The 19,399-nt window shown below is 40.2% G+C and overlaps 1 protein-coding gene across 1 annotated transcript; it reads right to left on the reverse strand.

Moving 5' to 3' along the window:
* UPP1 (uridine phosphorylase 1) lies at window positions 1-11,525 on the reverse strand. The gene is made up of 8 exons (XM_074146684.1): window positions 11,397-11,525; window positions 8,885-8,949; window positions 6,175-6,292; window positions 5,506-5,664; window positions 4,356-4,470; window positions 3,453-3,662; window positions 2,127-2,273; window positions 1-673 (listed from the first exon to the last, which is right to left on the reverse strand). The coding sequence occupies exons 2-8, from the start codon at window positions 8,935-8,937 to the stop codon at window positions 534-536; spliced, it is 942 nt and encodes a 313-aa protein (XP_074002785.1). The 5' UTR covers window positions 8,938-8,949; window positions 11,397-11,525; the 3' UTR covers window positions 1-533.
* Between the last annotated feature and the right edge of the window lie 7,874 nt (window positions 11,526-19,399).

Genomic DNA, 19,399 nt, shown 5'->3' on the forward strand with positions numbered 1-19,399 from the left:
GCAATTTCATGAAATTTTAATATATGAAAATAGTACTATTTGTCAAAGTTTGCAAAAAATAAACTGCATTCACTTTAAGTTTTGTTTACAAGTGAAGCAACAAAGACAATTATAATTTATATAATCTTTTATAACAACAAGAAAGGGATTAGCATTCTTAAATTATTTTTAATTTGGTGGCTTGCAAGTAGTTGTCAATAAAGTTTTATTTTCTTCCTACTTTTCCTTTTACAGTAGGGATAAATAAAGCTTTTTCATATATTATAGCAGGCTTGTCCTTCACAACAGATCCACTTTCCAATTCACAGAAAAGTAAGTCTTAAATCCAGCAACGCATAACTAAGCAAAACTTAACTGAAGTCCATTCAGCACGTTCAAGTTCCCAAAGCACAGTGACATAAATGATTAACTTCCGCCGACACGCGGAATGCTCTAAGCTATTCTGAGGCAAAAGACCTGTAACGCACAGAAGTCATGACCGTGACTTCAGCCGTGCGACAGCCTTCTGCTTCTGTAAAACAAACATGGATATTTCATACTTTCCCAAGCCTTTTCTTAATGAAATATCCCACTAACTTCTGGGGTCTCTGCTGATACTCCACAAGTACATCATGTGAGCTACTAATCTGATCCCCTTCAAGCCGATTCAGAAGAGTGACACACACTACGGCACCTAGAAATTAAAAGGCAGCATTAGTTAGGAATGACATTCTGGCACTTCTACAGTCCAAAGGATAAACACTTGAACAAACAGCTAGAAGATTAGAAATATGAGAGAAAATAAACCCCCAAAAACAGTGCCCAGTACCATAAGATGCTAGGGGACTAGCATGCTGTAGATGATACAAAAAAAGTTATAAATAGTGTAAGATGACTAATCATTACATCAATAAAGCAAGAGCTCTCAGGCAGTTGCAGATACTTGTTTTATCACAATTCTTATGTTTTTCTGGATAGGAATTATATTTCACAAGTACCCAGGACTTGACTGGTAGGAAGTGAGCAGAGACACTGTTCTAGCAGACGTAGTTACAGCCCTCCACTATCTACCTTATCCCAAACTCATCCCTGTGCTGTGGATGCCATCCCTCAGGAACCAGCAGATGAGCCACTGTGGCATTCAAGGATGGGGAGCACTGCAAGTGTATGAGGATCTAATGGATCATCTCAGGTTCATCTGCTGCCGTTTGGTAATCAGAGCCCCAAAGGTAAAATCCCTACTAGCACTCCAGCTGGGCTCTACCGTGACTCTTCTGTGTCTGGTGTTTCTGCTAGTGACAATTTGCAGAGCACAAGCAGTAATACACATTACAGACCTACAAAGTACAGACAGCAAAAAGGACCAGGCTCCCCAGCGGCTCAGTGATACAATGCGCTGGGCTTTTAATCACTCTCAAGTCAGCAAGAACTGAGGATTTTTGATGTAACTGTTGGCCTTTTTGGTTATATTTCTTCATTTCGTCCTCCTTGAGTTTAAGGAAGTTTGAAAAACCTCAGTGCTTTAAATTGGCAAATTCCTTGCCAAGGAAAGTGAGAGACTATAGTTAACATGCTAAGTAGAAAGGCACTGTATTACATAATTTGTAATCACTTACTTTTTTTCCTAATCTTTACCGAAGATTAGTTAGCTTGTGTAAAAAAGTTAAAAACTCATTTTACAATTAGAAATAATTTATTCATGATGCTACTAAAATTCTTCAACTGTTTGAGAATTAAAGCCGTAAGTCTAAACAAAATATTTATATTTTCAATTTGATATGAAAGTATAGAAAGTGATTATTAAATTAAATTAACCAGTTACTTCCGGTAAACTTCAAAAACTAACTGAAGAAAACAAATTAATGGTATAGGGTAATTAGGTACTTTAATAATTTATGTGCTTGCCATGAGCTGGAATAGCAAATGACAGAACTAAACTGTGTTAAGAACCACGTGAGGAAGTTTGCCTAAGTTGTGAATATATACAACCCAAATCAAACAATCATAGCAACAAAACTATAACCAGAAGCAGGGGGTTTTTTGCATACAGAAGGTATGCTAACACCTCACTCACAGTTTTTACCACAAACCCCCTGCAATGCAGAAAACTTCCTATAACTTGAATAAAGTGACTTAAGTTAGTTTACCTTTGACACCACTGAGATTACACATTGCAGCGAATACGGAAGACTCCATCTCTATGTTTCTGACACCAGAATCATAAGCTTCCTTCAAATATTGCAGTTTCTCTTCTTCATTATATAAGCAAATTGCACCATCCAACCTGCCCTGTCCTACAAAGTAATTTTATAGAAATTTTCAGTGATGAAGTCACAGAACAAATTCAGTTTCTAAAACACCCAATTATTGCAGTTTCCTCTACACAGTGTCCAGCTATTACTACTACTCTATATTTTCATGCACAAGACAAACAGGAAAAAATGATTCTTAGCTATTGCTACAGCTTCTGCATTTTACTTATATTTTTTATAATGCGAATCATGGTAATTTAATTGGTTTTCTCCAGCTTAAATTCTCAAATTCATAAATGGGAAAACATAAGCAGTAGTTTACTCATATGTGCAGAATGCGTAAAAATTCAGTAACAAACGGAGTAACTGTACGGAGGTGCTGCATTTTTTTCTGCTTAATTGTTGTCTAGAAAATCTGCCAGGCTTGAAAATGCTTTCCTGATGCTACCTTAAAAGGATGAACATTTTACTACTTACAGACTCTCTAAGGTAAGAGATGAAGAGTCTCTTAAGCTAACTAGCTAATACTATTATAATTTTTGGAGAAAATTAGTTTATTCAAATTATTCAAGAATAACGCCTACAGATAAACAGGATAAACAGCAGCAGATTACGTACAGTAAAGTTGAATTACACAGTGTTTTACTCAGTATCTTTTTTTGTTTTCAGGAGATGTACTCCTAAATTAATGCCCTGGAGCCTGTTTTCAGTTTTTGCTGTATAAGTTGAAAACAATCCTGACACTTTCTTTTTTAGTGTCGCTTACACCTGTGATTGGTGTCTGAGGAGACACACAGACTGACAGTGGCTGCTTCTGACCAAGCTTGAGCATTATTAGGAAGACCACGTGTTCCCTTGTGCGTTGCACCCTTTGTCACCTATCCAGTAACAGCCAGCGACGGTATTATCAGGTGCCACCTACGCTCTGTTCTCACAAGACTTGAAAGATGTTTGTGAATGAATCTGGGAGATCAGAAAAGCACCTGAATGTCTACACATTTATTTAAAGTAAGCCTTGGAGGTTTGCCTCTCCTGTGTAGCAGCATTGACACAACTCACCAAATTATTATCTTCAGTTGTCTGATCACTGCTTTGACAAGACAACTCAAAGTAGGGAATGCGTTCTGTTCAGTGAACTGGAACCTTAATGTTAACATATTATTCAATATTTATCTGTTGCTGCTTACCAATATACTTTTGTTAGTCTGTCGCCAGCCTTACCTTCATAGAAATCCAAAGTGCACATAGTGTTTCCAATGACTGTATTGAATTGATTGATTTCTTTACTGCACTGCATCAGTTCCTTAGCTAGCTGTTCATCTAGGTTTGTGCTGCGAATTACAGTCTTTCCCAGAATAACCTGTTCAAACTGAGGTTTGAAGGTGGCATCTACAGACTGCCTAGTTATAACCACTGAGCCTGGCTCCAGACCTGCAGGGGGGAGAAAAAAAAATAAAATATATATATATATATATAGCTTCACAATGCAGTTAATGCTTTGTTTCCACACACATAAAACATACATCTTGACCAAATCCTGCTTCTTTTAAAGGTGGTGATTTTGCCCCTGAATTCATTAAGAGAATTTTTTTGTGCATGCCTAGCTGCTTCAGTTTATTATTACAAATAATTTTTGAAAGAATGAAATTTTTACTTTTTAACTACATAGTATTTCTTATCTCATACTTCTCATACAGGACAGGAATGTCCTCTTCCCTTTGTCAGATCTCCTAAGTGTATCTTCTCTATCCAGAGAAGCAGATATTGCCTTTTCTTTCAGAATTATGGAAGCAAAATGATTCCTCCTCCTGTGCAAAACTGTTCTGACCACCAATCACTTATTTGCAGAGAAATGCTTTACTCTCACAGAATCATTTAGGTTGGAAAACACCTTTAAGATAATCAAGACCAACCGTTAACCTAACACTGTCAAGTTACCACTAAACCATGTCCCTCAGCACTACATCTACACGTCTTCTAAATACCTCCAGGGATGGCAACTCAACCACTTCCCTGGGAAGCCTATTCCAATGCTTCACAACCCTTTTGGTGAAGAAATTTTTCCTAATATCCCTACAAAGATGCTTTGCTTTAAAGAAAAAAAGAAATCAAGACGGGAAATACCTATTCCACCAGAGGTGCCAATGCGGATAATGGTTATGTTGGAACACTTGGCATGGTGCAACAGTTTGATCAGCTCATGAAGCATGATTGAAATAGAAGGAATGCCCATACCGTGCTGAAATGAAAGCAGAAACTCACATTTGACATTCATATAGACAATGCAAAATATATACGGAAGAAGGAGCTGGACAGTATCTCCTTCCTTACATTTTTTTTCCAAAATTCACTTAACTCACTCCCACAAAAGCCCTAACCTATGGGCATGCTGAAAGGCTACTGCAGGTAAACAGAAAGACTCCCACTGACTTTGGTGGACTACGGATGAAGTACAATATTTCTAAAAACCATGAATCATAAAATATTTACATTCTCAAAAGTATAAGCAGTGTCCTATACTAAGAGTTGACAAATGCACTTCATCACAGAACTTTTCTTAAACACAAGAAAAACACCACTCTGATTTTTTACCAACCTGAAGTGGTTGGTAGTGAAGCTACCAACGCTAGTGAATAGTTAAGCTAATTTTTTTCAAAACACAGACATTGTGGTTTAGTTTCAAAGTTCAGCAAATATAAGTCCACCTTAACTTGATAATGTGATAATTACAACTCAAGAGTGCAGAATGATACTACAGTTATGCAATTGTAATTGAAGTATGTAATCGTATCTAGAAATTGAAGGTATGAAGTTTTAAAATGCGCACATGAGTTGGCAGCACAAGTCCCACAGAATGCTACTCCTAAGCTATGTTAGTACATTTGACAATGCCACTGCAGATACTTAGCTCTGGATGGGATACAGCCATTTTTTCAAGTAGCCCACATGCATTGAGTGACCTTTTTTCCCCATTATTCAGAACACACAACAGGGATGAAGCAACAGTAAGTCTGCTCTAAAAATTTATATGGCCATTAACACCTCAGTGATACACTGAGGACAAAGGAGGCAAGAAAGGAATAAAGGTCTCAGAGATTTGCCCTCGTACCAGAATGGGCTAAAAAGGAATTCCTAAATAGCTGACTGCACTATTTTGAGCATGGCTAATACAAACTTAAAAACCTGACTCCATCTATTAAGTATTTAAAAGAAGTGTGCATTCATATTTTCTACTTTTAACAGCACCCCGCGCCTGATGAGGTGAAGTACTTACACTGACTGACAAAACAGGTCCCACTTTGTACATTGCGTAACGGTCAGTTCCTGCGCAGATATTAGGATAGTCATCACCAGGGCTCCCAAGCCCCAGTTCTTCAGCGATGTAGGCAGTAAAAGATTTCATCCGTGAAGCACTTCCTCCAACACATACAAACTGGGGTGGACAGTATTCAACAAAAGAAAATCGACTGCGTGATCAGTATATCAAAGAACATGCGAAGATCAACATGAGTATGCAATTAACATTAACTAATGCAGTTAACACAAAGCTATTCCCAGACGTGGTTCTTCTCATAATCACTCTAAAAGGCCATGAAGAAAAATGATGGAAACTGCCCCTCCCCTCTATATAGCACTCAAAGCCTTCATCCTGTTTAAACAAGTAGAAGACAGATATCAGCTTGAAGCCTGCCCCCCCAAAGGGAGTTCTACCTGAAGAGACTGCAGCGTTTGCCTTTTTACTGGATGCAAAGGGGCAGACAAAAACAATTATCCCCAATTTTGCTTGATATTGAAAGTGACAAGAACCCACAAAATCTTCTCCCCTTTCCATTCATTCCTCAGTGGGTGGTACACTGACACAATTAATCTCATTTTGAAGACAGCGACACTTTCACCTTCTGCAGAAAAGATTAGGCTTGCTGAATGAAATGAAGCTTCTTACCTTTACATCTCCAAACAATGCTGGAAAATCATGGGTACCAGTCCCAAGAGCAAAATGGTACAGGATGTCTTCTTTCATTTTCTCCAGGTGAGGGTTGCAGAGATGGATAAAATTGTCTCTGCCAGGACAGGAGCATTGTGAAACATACAGAGTATATCCAAACCCCTACATTGAACAGATGCTAATTTTACAAAGTTAAGCAGCCAAAGTTGGGAAATGCCACACCTAAGTATGTCTGCACTATCTTAGTTCGGTTCCTCATGCATAACTTTAAGGAAATCCTAAATTTCATTAGCACCATATGTCTTGTAATAGAAGATTTGCGCTTTATAAACAGGCCTGAAGGGAACTTCTGGCAATTTGGCTCACTGTAACTCTGCGTCATCCAGCCAGGAGCAAAAACGTCTATGGCATTAGACTGGTAACAACACTACAGAGGATCTGAAGTAGGAGAGGAAAGAAGCAAAGGGAAATCTGAAGGGAAAAAAAAAAAAACCCGAAACAAAACAAAACACGGAAGAGAAAAAAAAATTCAAGAAAAAGGGAAAGAGAGGAAGAAGTCACAAGAATTCACTTCCTCGTAAGTTGCTTCCTGTTAAGGAAGTGATACACCTTAAAAAAATAAAATTAATCTTTCTGAAGAACCAGGAAACTACAAGGCAAGGAGGGAAAACTGAACTACTTAGCATGTGGGATCGCCTTCATGAGCGGACTAAGCAAGCTGAACAATGCATAAAACATCTGCCTTCTATGCTTGATGTTTTACGTTCAGTTGAAACAGGTAGGAAAGACTAGTCAATAATCACAAGCTTAAGCAAAAAACTGGCCAATACTTCAAAGTAGTTCCTGAGAGATAAAAATCAAGCAACAAATATCTGCCAGACACAAGAAGATGACTTAATAGCTTAATGAAGGCTCACTGCAGTCACAGCACGTCTCAGCAAATTCAAACTGCTTTGTCAGAGGAAACAAACAAGATTTTGCCTGGAGTTTATGCAAAAAATTGTTAAGAGTTTACAGGAACAACTCTGAGGCCTAAATATAGGTGTTTAGTGCTATTTTAGATGGTTTTGGTTATCTTGTCTGCCTTCTAATGCCTCTCCAGAAGGGCAGCACTTTTCTGTAGGTCCTATGTCTTATCTGCCAATCCTGTACAGGATGTACTGGTTACCTTAAGAAGCCTAAAGTGGCCCAGATGCCCATACTGAGGTTACCAAACTCTTCCTCGGAAAGCAAAGACAATAGTTACAACCCCCGTATTCCAAGTATAACAATTGTTTCTGTTCTTGAAATTCTCTCTTGAATGTCTGGCAGCAGCTACACAACCAAAGAGGTATCATCCCAATCCATCCTCCCCAGACTACCAGCTTCAGCAACTGGAAAAGTGGGTGGTTCGCTCACCCCTTCAGTGCTAATTCCTTTCCATCTCCCACGTGCCCCTTTTGCCTCTCTTCAGACAAATCCTGCCTGAGGTAGAACCAAAGGCTTTAGTCGCTTTTCTTCTTCCCTCTAGAGACCTGTTTGACTCTGGGAGAAATAAAGAGCAGGTTTACGGCTCTTCAGAGAAGATGCAGACAGCCCAGAAGTTTGCCAGCTCTCAGGAGTAGAATTCCCAGGCTGGCTCCTCTGAATTATTCCTGTTTGGTTTTGTGGGACTCTCTACCCATATTTATTGGGCAACTCACTAACGTAGATCAAATAGCTGGCTGTGCTGATGTTTACTGGAATGGTTTTTACATACAAATAGGATGTGACTTGAAATCACTTTACAATTTGTTCTTAGGCAAGCAAAAAAAATATTTCCTTCTTTATGAGAATGCCAGCAATAAAAGCTTCTCTCCAGGAAATAAACTGTGACAAGGCGAGGCCTCTATTAAAAGTACAGCAAAATTCATGTGGTACGTGCCAACACCACGGTCCTCACGCCCGGCCTAAATACAGCTTCCTTCCTTGACAGTGTCTGTATTTCACCTTTTTCATCTCAGGCCCTACCAGCAACACTCGTCAACCCACCACCTCACTGCAGCTAGGGGCTGTTACTAACTTGTGCTCGTTATCTGCCCATCTAGATCTAATTGCAGACTTGGACCCTGGGGTAAAATGAGCAATAAAAGTAAGCATATTACTATGTGTACACAGGACCAATGCCATGGATTTACAGTAGAGGCAAAGTTTGCCCGATAAAAATCTTTGGCCTGAAACTCTAAGGAGCAGACAATTTATTCCCCTCACACTGTTGTAAAGCACCGACAACTTCTGGGGGTTTAAACAAAACATGAGCACCTGAGGACTGAACATGCATGTATGGTTTTACTAAAATAAGCTGAAAGTAAGGATTAGAGAAATAGATTGAAGTATTTATTCAAACTCTTGAAGCAGGCAGGTCTGGTCATATGCAGCAACCAAAGACAACATTTCAACAGTTCACTGGACTGTATATAAATTATAAATAAATAAATAAAAACATCACCTATACTTGGAAAAATTCACCATCGTGATAAATGAAAATGGCTAACCAGCAAAGCCCTCTTCTGTGTAGATGTGGTTAAAGCAGATAAAGACTCCATTTGTCAAAACAGCTTCTATTAGATACTTGATGTGATAATTAATATTTGTATCATAAACTTTATCTTAAACTAAATGTGTGTAATGAGTTTGGGGAGGAAGATAAGTGTAAACTTCAACAAGATAAGTCATTTCTGAATCTTACTTTGAAGCCTGTTCATCATCAGTTTTCTTCTCATTTGAGACACCAGGAGCCATGTATGCTTATACCTAGAATTATATTTTAAAAGAATTAGATATAAATGCATCGGAATAGTCCCATCTGTAAAGCTAGCATCATTAACAGTGATAGAAACTTTCTATATAGATGATACCGTCGTGAATATTAATGCCCACAAAATAATCCAGCCACACTACAGCTTTTATAACTGTAGGAAAATGAGCATCTCCAGTCTTTTACGGCCAAGCATCAGCACTTTCAAACCACTGAAGCCTGAACTAGCCCCTTCCTAACCCTCATCTCACCACTACTGTTCTGTGGTACGCATAACGTCTGTCTCATGAGCCAGAGAGAGGAATGTCTCTTAGCTAACTAACTAACTAACCAACCAACCTACCTCTTACTTCTGTACCTCCCGCAGCGACAGTGACTGCTGAACTAGCTTTAGCTCTCTTACACCTCTGGCTGCAAAAGGTCTCTAAAGCTCGCCCCTAACCGTTATATGCCTGAAACCCGAGTTCAGGAAGCATTTTACTCATAATATCCTCTTCATTAAACTCCTCCTACTGACCTTAAGAGCCTTTCTATCTGCCCCAGCCTAAGGGCAAGGAAGACTAAACCAAACATCACTAGTTTATCGTCCACCTTGAGTATCTTTTTTCCTCATCCATTACCCCAACCTACAAAAAAAAAAAAAAAAAATTCTCCTTTCTGCATTCTCCTTTACACCTAAATAGGTAAATGTATCACTGTGGCTTTGGTGCTGATAAAATGACATAATTATAGAATGATTCATTTGTTATTATTTTCAGAAGTGACTTAGGCTACGTGCCGAAGTTGGTACTTTCTGGAAATGCCCTTACAGGAAGTACTGAATCACAGTTTTGCTCTACCCTCCCTTACAAATAGCCTGACAGCACATAGATTATAATAGAGACAGGAATGTAATCCTTAAAAACTGCAGGACTATGCTACAAGGAAATAGAAAGAAATCAGTCTTGCAATAGGATTATGTAACGTGAATTTTGAAAGGACTGAAGAACCAAAGGAAATAAACCTGAAGTCTGCCTGTTAAAAGCCACTGAATAATGAAAATGTATTAAAATTTATATGAACAACTAGTTTTCTTCATTTAAAATATTAATCTTTATTAAATAGACCTAAAATTCACATGTACTAGATGTACTAAAGGTATACTAGAATCTATGTGCAAGGAGGTAAAGTATAAATGTTGCATTCAAAATCAATTATGCATCCTTATGATCGTACGATTAAAGTCAGTTACTACAGGCTATTGCTATTATACCATGTACATTGTGGGAAAAATGCATAATTTTTTCCAAGAAAACTACAGTGCCGTAAGTCCCAACAACAAGGAGTTAGAAGATAAGAAACAGCAAAGTGATTTTTATGTACCTAGATGATAAATGGCTGCAAATAAACCGAGGATATTCATTCAGCTGCTGTTCACTGTGTTAAGCAACCACGTGATTTTTAACAGTGCTCTTGGTTCTGTGATCCCCTAAGTAACGATGTATTTCAAAAAAACGAGAACAAAGTTCTGACAGTCCAAAGGTCCAGAATACCCTCTCTCCAGCGGTGCCCAACGGGAGATGCTTTGGCAGGAATAGAAGAAAGGAGCAAGCAGAAAGCAGTTTTCCCACAGCAGACCCTTCTGGCAAGCAGGTAGTGGCTGACAGGCTGCCAATTAATACAAAGCCACAAAATTCTCAGACTGGCTAAACAAACACAAATTTTGATAGCCACGTCAAAAGGTTCAGCAGCCTTCCTCAGCCAAAGTTAACACTGATGTTCAAGAATAAGGTCTTTCTCCCAGCAGGACTTGGCTCAAGAAGGGCAGTCTCAGGAGACCCGCGCCGGCTTTAACACGTGTACAAATCCTCTGATCGATGTTTTAAAATTACGCAGAATCCACTATCATTACTGTCTTTTTTTCTCTCTCTCCCTCACCTCCCCCCTTTCAGTTTTTAAAAGGAAAACCTTACCTAGCAGCATCTTTCAGGAAAAGCTCTAGTTTGGTGTTGATCCATCACTAGAAAAACTGAAGCCATTGCAAAATTGATTTTTCTGTTGTGGCTTCCCTCTTGAGACCGTACAAACAGTGACAGCTCGCTCGCCCTGCACATCGCTTCCAGGCGACCTCCCCGGCCCCGCCGGCGGAGGAAGGAGCCCGCAGACCGCTCCCACCCACCCCGCCTCGGAGACGGCACCGGCAGCGGCACCGGCACCGACCCACCCGGCGAGACCTCCGCGCCCGCGGCCCACGCCGGGCCCCCCTCCTCCCCACCCGCTGCCACCCACTAATTTCCGCTGCCGCTTCCCCCCTTTCCCCCGCGGGGGTTTCGCCGCCCGGCGCCCCGGGGGTGCCGCTGCAGGCACCCCGCCACCTGCCCGGTGGCCGAGAGAGGACCGGGGGATGCGGAGGGTGCGTCCCCCCCCTTCCACCGTGCGGCGGCTGGCGGGGCTGGGCTCTCACCTGTGGCGGCGGGGACGCCGCTGGGAACCGAGGGCGGCCTCTCTCTGCAACCGGACGGGCTGCGGGGCGACCCGGCCGAGCCGCCTCCCGGCTGCCACGGGCGGACACCGCCCCGCCCCGGGCCGTCGCACCGGGCGCCGTTAACTCCCTGCGCGCCGGCGGCCGGCAGCGGCGACGGCTACGGCGGGGGCTGCGGGTACCGGTGCGCGGCGGGGGTGTGAGAAGGGGTTGCGGGGGGACGCGAGAGCAACGGCCTGGTGTGTTCCAGGCGGGGGTCTGCCGACTCCGGAGGTCTGCCTCGTGGCTAGGAGCTGTCAGGATAATCTTTACATATCTATGTACAGATATATATAAGCGCATACGCGTCGGCGCCCTGAGGATTGCAGGGAGAGGTTAGGGTATGTGGACTTTGGTCTCTGTATCAAATGTAAATTCGTACAGGGGGTCTTTAAGTGCACTTCTCTTACTAGCACTTACTAGTACGGCAAAAAAAGGTGGTGAAAAAAGAGCACAGGTGATTCCGGCTAACAGAACAGAACGGTTTGGTCGGAGGGAACCTACAACGATCAACTCGTCCAACTGCCCGGCTGACCGAGTTCAACTATGTTGTTAAGGGCATTGTCCAAACGCCTCCTAAACACTGACAGGCTTGGGCCATCAACCACCTCTCTAGGAAGCCTGTTCCAGTGTCTGACCACCCTCTCAGTAAAGAAATGCTTCCTAATGTCCAGTCTGAACCTCCCCTGAACGATTCCCACGTGTCCTGTCACTGGATCCCAGGGAGAAAAGATCAGCACCTCCCTCTCCATGTTCCCTCCTGAGGCAGCTGTAGAGAGCGATGAGGTCGCCTCTCAGCCTCCTTTTCTCCAAACTAGACAAGCCCAAAGTCTTGAGCAGCTCCTCACAGGACACTCCTTCCAGCCCTTTCACCAGCTTTGTTGCCCTCCTCTGGGCATCTTCACATTCAAGTCACTTCACATCCTTCTTAAATTGTGGGGCCCAGAACTGCACACAGAACTCAAAGTGAGGCTGCACCAACGCTGAATACAGCAGGATAATCACCTCTCTTGACCGGCTGATTGTGCTGTGTTTGATGCACCCCAGGATGCGGTTTGCCCTCGTGGCTGCCAGGACACGCTGCTGACTCCTGTTGAGCCTGCTGTCGACCAGGAACCTCAGATCCCTTTCTGCAGGGCTGATCTCCAGCCGCTCCTCTCCCAGTTTATACTTGTGCCCAGCATTACTCCATCCTAGGCGCGGCACCCAGCATTTTGACTTGTTAAATTTCATCCCATAAATCATTGCCCAATGCTCCAATCTATTTAGATCCTTCTGCAAGGCCTCTTGTCCCTCAAGACAGTCAACAGCACCTCCCAGTTTGGTACCATTAGCTTGCTAATGGTGCATTCAACTCCTGCATCAAGATCATTGATAAATATTTTGAACAGAACCGGCGCCAGAATTGAACCCCGAGGAACATCACTGGTGACAGTCGCCAGCCAACTACAACCCTTTGATCTCTGCCCTTCAGCCAGTTCTTCACCCAGTGCACCATGAACCCCCTCATCCCACAGGTGGGTAACTTGTCCAGAAGGTCGCTGTGAGGGACAATATGAAAAGCCTTACTAAAATCCAGAAAAAACTACATCTACCCGCTTTCCTTCATCCACTAGTGGTGACCTCATCACAGGAGGACATCAAATTAGTTAAACAGGACTTTCCCTTTGTGAACACATGTTGATTCCACCTGATGACTGCATTACTCTCTAAATGCCTTTCAATAGTATCCAGTATAATCTTCTCCACAATTTTTCCAGGAATGGAGGTTAGACTAAAATTGCCTATATTGCTCATCAGTGCTTACATCTTGATTGGGCAATTGGTAGTAGATGCCCACTACAACACCCCCTTTTTTTTCCACCCCTCCAATCCTCATCCAGAGGCTCTAAACCACATCATCACTAACTCTAAGGGCTGTACAATCAAGCCTCTCCCTTACACACAGTGTGACTTCTCCACCTCACCTGCCCTGCCCTCCATCCCAGCACTCCAATTATGGGACTCATTCCACCAAGTCTCACTAATACCAATGATTTCGTAGCTCTGGGAGGTGACCAACACTTCCACTTCATCCAGTTTGTTTCTCATACCGTGTGCATTGGTGTGCAAGCATTTCAGATATGCTCCCGAGCCCTCCGTGTTCCCAGGAGCAGCATAAATGTTCCCACTAACATTGCCACCCTCCAGAAATGCCACGTCAACCCTTGGCTTACCCCTGGCAATCTTCTTGGTGTTCCCTTCCACACTGATTCTAATTTAAAGCCCTCTCAATAAGTCCCACCAGCTTATGTCCAAAGACACGTTTTCCTCATCGGGACGGGTAGATCCCATCAGGCCCCATCACCAGAACATTTTCCTCTACTTTACTTGAGAATTACTAACTCAGCTAAGCAGGCACCAGGGTTTATCATTGCTGGTATCAAATTCAGTGTGTCAACCGACTAACAGCTACAGAACATATAGAATGCAGGTCTGCATTTTGGATGGAAAACAAGTATTAATTAATACAAAGACCACCATGTCAGTATGAAAATTTTCCTTGGAAACAGAACCTGAGTTACTTTACCAGTAGTTTACTTGGCCATCACACCAGACAGTGACGATGATGTAATATTTAAAATGAAAGATCTATGCAACATAGATCACACCAACACAACTGAGGGGTAATTTTCATTACAACAAAACCTTGATTTACGTCTGGCATCCTAAACATACGCAAAAACCTAGAGAGTGTGACACTACTGTCTAAAGTCAGATGATCTTTTAGGGTTACAAGCTAAATAAAAAGAACAGATTCTCAGCAACTTGCTACGAAACAGGTCCTAGCTAAGCTCCAGGATTTTCAAGGCAAGGAAATATAAAATATACCGACAGCTCCTTAAACGAGACAGACGAATGCAGCACAACTGCAGCCGTGGCATCTCCAGTGCTACTTTGATAGAGCTGACCTTGCTAGAGCTAGGCCAAGTAGCCTGAGAAAAATATGGGAAACCAAGCTGTGAATTCAGCTCGTGACATTTTTAGTTCTGACAGACTGGTACCTCTTCCTCATAAAGCACCAGTGAGATCCTGAACAAGGGATGAGAACATTTGCAAGAGGAATCCAGCCCATTTAGCTACAGAAGTAACATTTGCATGGAAACAGAGCTACAATCCGACACGCTTTGAAATTACAAGGAACCTAAGAAGAGAGACTGCGAAATACACTTACCTTGACACACACTTTCCTACATCTATCGTACGGAGTCAAGACTCCAATTTTATGTGATCTGTTAAGAGAGATGTAGGCCAAACAATAGTTCTTCCAAGAGAAGCTATACTTAGTCTGGCACAACTTGTTCAAGCTGGAAAAAGACAAATTGAAAATGATGAAAGGATTATCCTTTTCCTTCAATTAGCAAAAAATCTAAAGCAAAAACAAAGAAAAAAAAAATCATAAAGCACTCTGTAAGCAAAAATTTAACATTGTTCATACAGTCACTGAAGACATTAAACCCAGAATCCTGCAATGCAATTTTTTTAATCATTTTTCCTACCGGAACCACACTGTAGTTTGTCATAGTAGGGAATTCTTGGGAGACAGAGCAAGTAAAAGCTTCTTGGTACATAATCTTCTTTCTGTATATCGGGAGGGTAAATACATTGGGCATAAGACATTGACAAGATGTATTTATTATGAAATCATGTATTGGGCATTTAGACTAAAATCTCTTAATATCCCATCTCACACCATAGGACTTTGTATGGCAACATAAGAGAGAGAAATCCCCTGCACACGGATGCCTTTCTACCCATGAATGGCAGACAAGAGAAATTGCTCAACAAGCTAAGAAAAATGTCACCTGTTCAACTTGTTTAAACCTCCAATAGGAAAAACAGAAGTACAGCCTCCTACTACATCTTCATTTTTCTGTTCCTTGAATACCTGTCAAAACTTGAAAGCTATGGTAGTGGACAATCCAAAAAGGGCACCTCAGAAGAGTGTTTTAATTCTGTGGAAGAAATTTTTCCTTCAAACAGGAGTATTACCTACCCCTTCATTTCAGGGTCCACTGAAAAATCTGCTTTGGCTTTCAGGAGGTTTGTCATGCAGCTATGTATTAAGAGAATAATCAATGTAAATTACTTCTTTTGTAAATAAAGCATAATCAGGTTACTATAGTTACCTTGACTGCAACGTTCAATAAATAATGCATCTCTATGAGTCTCATAATTGGTAGTAATCTTTGCTCTCAGTTCTCTCTAGAAAACTCTTTTAAAACGTAAACTGGTTTTAAACTTCCTGGTTTTGTAGTCGTTGAGGTTTCATTTAACTTTTTATTTTAGTGGGAAAGATACCTAAAGTAAAAATACAAAATACGTTCATAAATTTTAGAAGGTTGAAAAATATACAACTGCATACTGGGATTATTACAAAAATAAATTAAAAAAAATTACAACTGGCCTCACTTTTCAGATTTTTATATTGCATGAATGAAAACTTGCACCCATGGAAATTAAGGCTGCCTGCCCTTTTATAATCAAAAGTGTACACTCCTTCCTGCTCACCATATACCATCTTTATAGTCAATTAGTCAAATAATTCAGTGCAGCTGTTCAGACACTTACCTACTACATTTTGATTCTCCGGTCGTTCTGGTTCTTTAGTATCATTAAAACTATTAATATGATGAAAAAACATGCTATGACTGAACTTCTACATTTCCATTTCTAGCTTTTTTTCCAGGCTATAGGACATGTAACTACATTCTGAAAAAATAATCTGCAGAGAACTGCGAAAACCAGAATATTAGGCTATTTGTTTATGGAAAAAAATTTGGCTTCATCCTACATCTTTTACAGCTAAGTCCGTACACTCAGCGCAGATATGAACAGTAAAGAAATAGATATGCTGAAGTCAATGAAATTTTAGATGCATGAAAAACGCATCAGACAATGCAATTTTTGTTTACATTGCAACACAAAGGAAGTTAATGTAGATATAGCCTTGATCTCTGAAAACATGTTTATATTTTAGTCCAGTCTAAAAAAAGATATAAGTGGTCAGAATGAAGTATATATTCAGTCACATTAAAATGAAAACAGCCTTTAGACTTTGCTACAGTTAAATGGTTGCATGTAAAAGGAAAATTACTCTTCAGTACCTAAACTGCAAAGTTATTTTAAAAATATTTTTAAAATCTGCATCTGAAATTCTCTTTAAAAATATTCACATTTTCAGTATGCCTGGATGCAATTCATAAACTGTAACTGCTCTTTTGTTTTATCTTTGGGTTTGCAAAGCAATTGGTATTTAAAAAAAAAAAAAAAAGAAGAAAGACGTGATCTCACTTGTTATTTCAAGGCATTCAGGTCAGAGATGGAGCATAGTACATCTAAATAAACATTTCAGCATTTAAAACAATAAGATTAGATTTTGTAAGTAAGCTTTTGACTTTGGTATCTCTCTGAAAAACAAACACTGAAAACGCTTCTAGACCCAGAAGCTTCCGCTGCTTTTACATGAAACTGCTGATGACTTTGAAAACTGCCAGCTGCATGACTGCATTGACTCAGAAGTAAAGAAAACAACATAATTACTGGGGTAAGGCGAACTCAAGCAACCTATTTCCATCCTTGAATTCATTTGGAACTTTGTGATTTGTTACCCTACTTTGATTTTATGTCCCTTGGAGAGCTGCTAAGTTATGCTTGTGCTGCAGGTCTGCATTGCTCTGACTGCACAAACACAAACTCCAGGGTTCTCCACCCGCTCTTATAAAGAGAAAACTTGGTCTGAAGTGGCACTTCAGGCTGTTAATATTCTAACTCATGGTATTTAAACTGTGATCCATGAAGACTCAGTTGATCGACAGTGCAGATCAAACATCTCCTTGGCTTGACTAAGGAAAGCTGAGTATACATTAATGGCACATTAGCAAACTTTAAAGAATTTGAGGAATTTAATGTAGATATTACCTGTTGGTGATCAAGGTACAAAGAGACCATTTTTACAATAGGATATGGGGTACCCTTTCAAAATGTCTGAAAACCAGCACTATAAACACTTCTACAAACACAACTACAGTAAAGCAAAATAACAGTGCTGAGTGACCAAGTTAAGAAGGATCTCAGTTGCCTTTTTCTGTCTCTGCCTCTAACAATTGCCTAAAAGTATGACAGTTTTGGACAAGAACTCCAATACTGAGGAAGACGTGTTGAAAGGTGAAGAGGACTTAAACATCAAACAACTCGAAGGAAACTTTGTACAGATCTTAATGATCAAAGGAGACCATCATATTGAAAAGAATTATTAGAATTCTTGTCTGCAGATGGGCAGTATTGCAGCCACACAGGAATTCTTATTGTACGGAATAGATCTTGAGGGCTTTGGCACAGCAAGCACCTTGAAGTCTATACGAACAGGTGATCTATAAACTTGTTAGCACTTTTAACTACCTGTGCTGGTTTGTTTTGGGGTTTTTTTGTGTCATAACATTACTGTCCCCAACTTTTTCAGTAAATTTGTACTAAACACCTTTCAGAGAACTTTCTACAAACAAAAAAAAAAAAAAGAGTGAAATGGATTCAATGTATGCTGAAGAACAAAACACCTTTGTGATCAGCTGATGAGCATTAAAAAAAAAAAAAAAAAAAAAGACTTGGCCGCCTTGCCATTAAGCAATTTAACTCCAGAGAGTTTCAACATCATCTTGTATTTCCCCTTTCTTTTCTGTTTTGGCCAGTAAAGCATGTAACTGCAAACAGTATTTGCAAAAGTTTTTCCCATGATAACAGGAGTCAGAAGAAAAAAGTGGGAGTGAAAAGCAGTACTATTGCTGACAGTTATATCCTTAAAGTATGCTACAAAGGCTGTCATACACAGAATTTACTTTCCTGTTTCAGTTTACCATTGATGGGCACAACAAACCCAGCCTTCTATTACACTTTTTTACAGACACTAAAAATAAAAATCATAAACTTATCCAAAGACTCTATCAAATAAAGACAGCTGAACTCCTGGATAAGGCATGTTCATATGACTGAATAATTCTGAATAATTCATAAAATGGTACTTATATGCTGGAGAACATCATGCAGCTACTGGTCATTACTGCATTAGGTGTAAAATTTTATAGTTAAAATCTTAAGGGTATCAACAATTTGCGTTTATACACACACAATTTCTTCACACAAGCTTATTCTTTAGTGCTTCCCTATAATGACAGGTGACAGTTTCTCTACTGGTCAGGCTTTAATACCATGAGCTTCAGCTCTGGCCTCTCCTGATACGCTTAGCCGAGAAAAGTAGATTTCATCAAAAGCTCTGCTTTCACAGCAAAATTAATGGTTTCAATGTATCTGAACATAATCCACAATAAAAACTGTAAGTGAAAACAGATATAAAATAGTAATTTTTTTACCCTCCTCTCAGATACAGCTTGGTGTAAGCTTTTTCATATTTGGAAAATTTTGCTGAGTAACCAATAACTGTACATTTAGATATTTTCATATGGTTTAGCCTTTTATTTTTTGTAGGCACAACTTAGATAGTTGAACCGTTAGTTAGAATGAACAGTAAAGATGGATTCAAATGCTGGATCTAACAACAACATTAATAGCAAAACTTTCACCGAAAATTGAGGGTTCAGATTAGCAACAGCTTTACCTATTTCCAATCAATTTTCATATCAAAGTTCTAAAGAAAAGCACTATTAAGCCAAACCCTCTAAACATTCTGTTCAAAGAAATGTGTAGTCAGTAATACATTTTAAAATCTTCAGCTCTCGGATTCAAAGGTGTACAATGCAGGGTGCACTCTGAAAAGGAAACTAAAAATTACATTTTACTTATTAAAAACTTCATTTTTCATAGCGTTATCAAAAAATATCTTATTGAAGTTGCATCCACTTTCTAATGGGCTTCATATATATGGGCTATATAAATATTTAATTATTCATAAG

The sequence above is a fragment of the Numenius arquata genome, chromosome 4 (genome assembly GCF_964106895.1).
Source record: "Numenius arquata chromosome 4, bNumArq3.hap1.1, whole genome shotgun sequence".
Lineage (NCBI taxonomy): Eukaryota > Metazoa > Chordata > Aves > Charadriiformes > Scolopacidae > Numenius > Numenius arquata.

What these genes read in the sequence shown, in the direction of transcription:
- UPP1 (XM_074146684.1), bottom strand. Translation starts at nt 8,937, where the DNA reads ATGGCTCCTGGTGTCTCAAATGAGAAGAAAACTGATGATGAACAGGCT. An exon ending in GATGATGAACAGGCTTCAAA is followed by an intron (nt 6,293 to 8,884) that starts GTAAGATTCAGA and finishes CTGTCCTGGCAG; the next exon opens with AGACAATTTTATCCATCTCT. An exon ending in CATTGTTTGGAGATGTAAAG is followed by an intron (nt 5,665 to 6,174) that starts GTAAGAAGCTTC and finishes TGTCCACCCCAG; the next exon opens with TTTGTATGTGTTGGAGGAAG.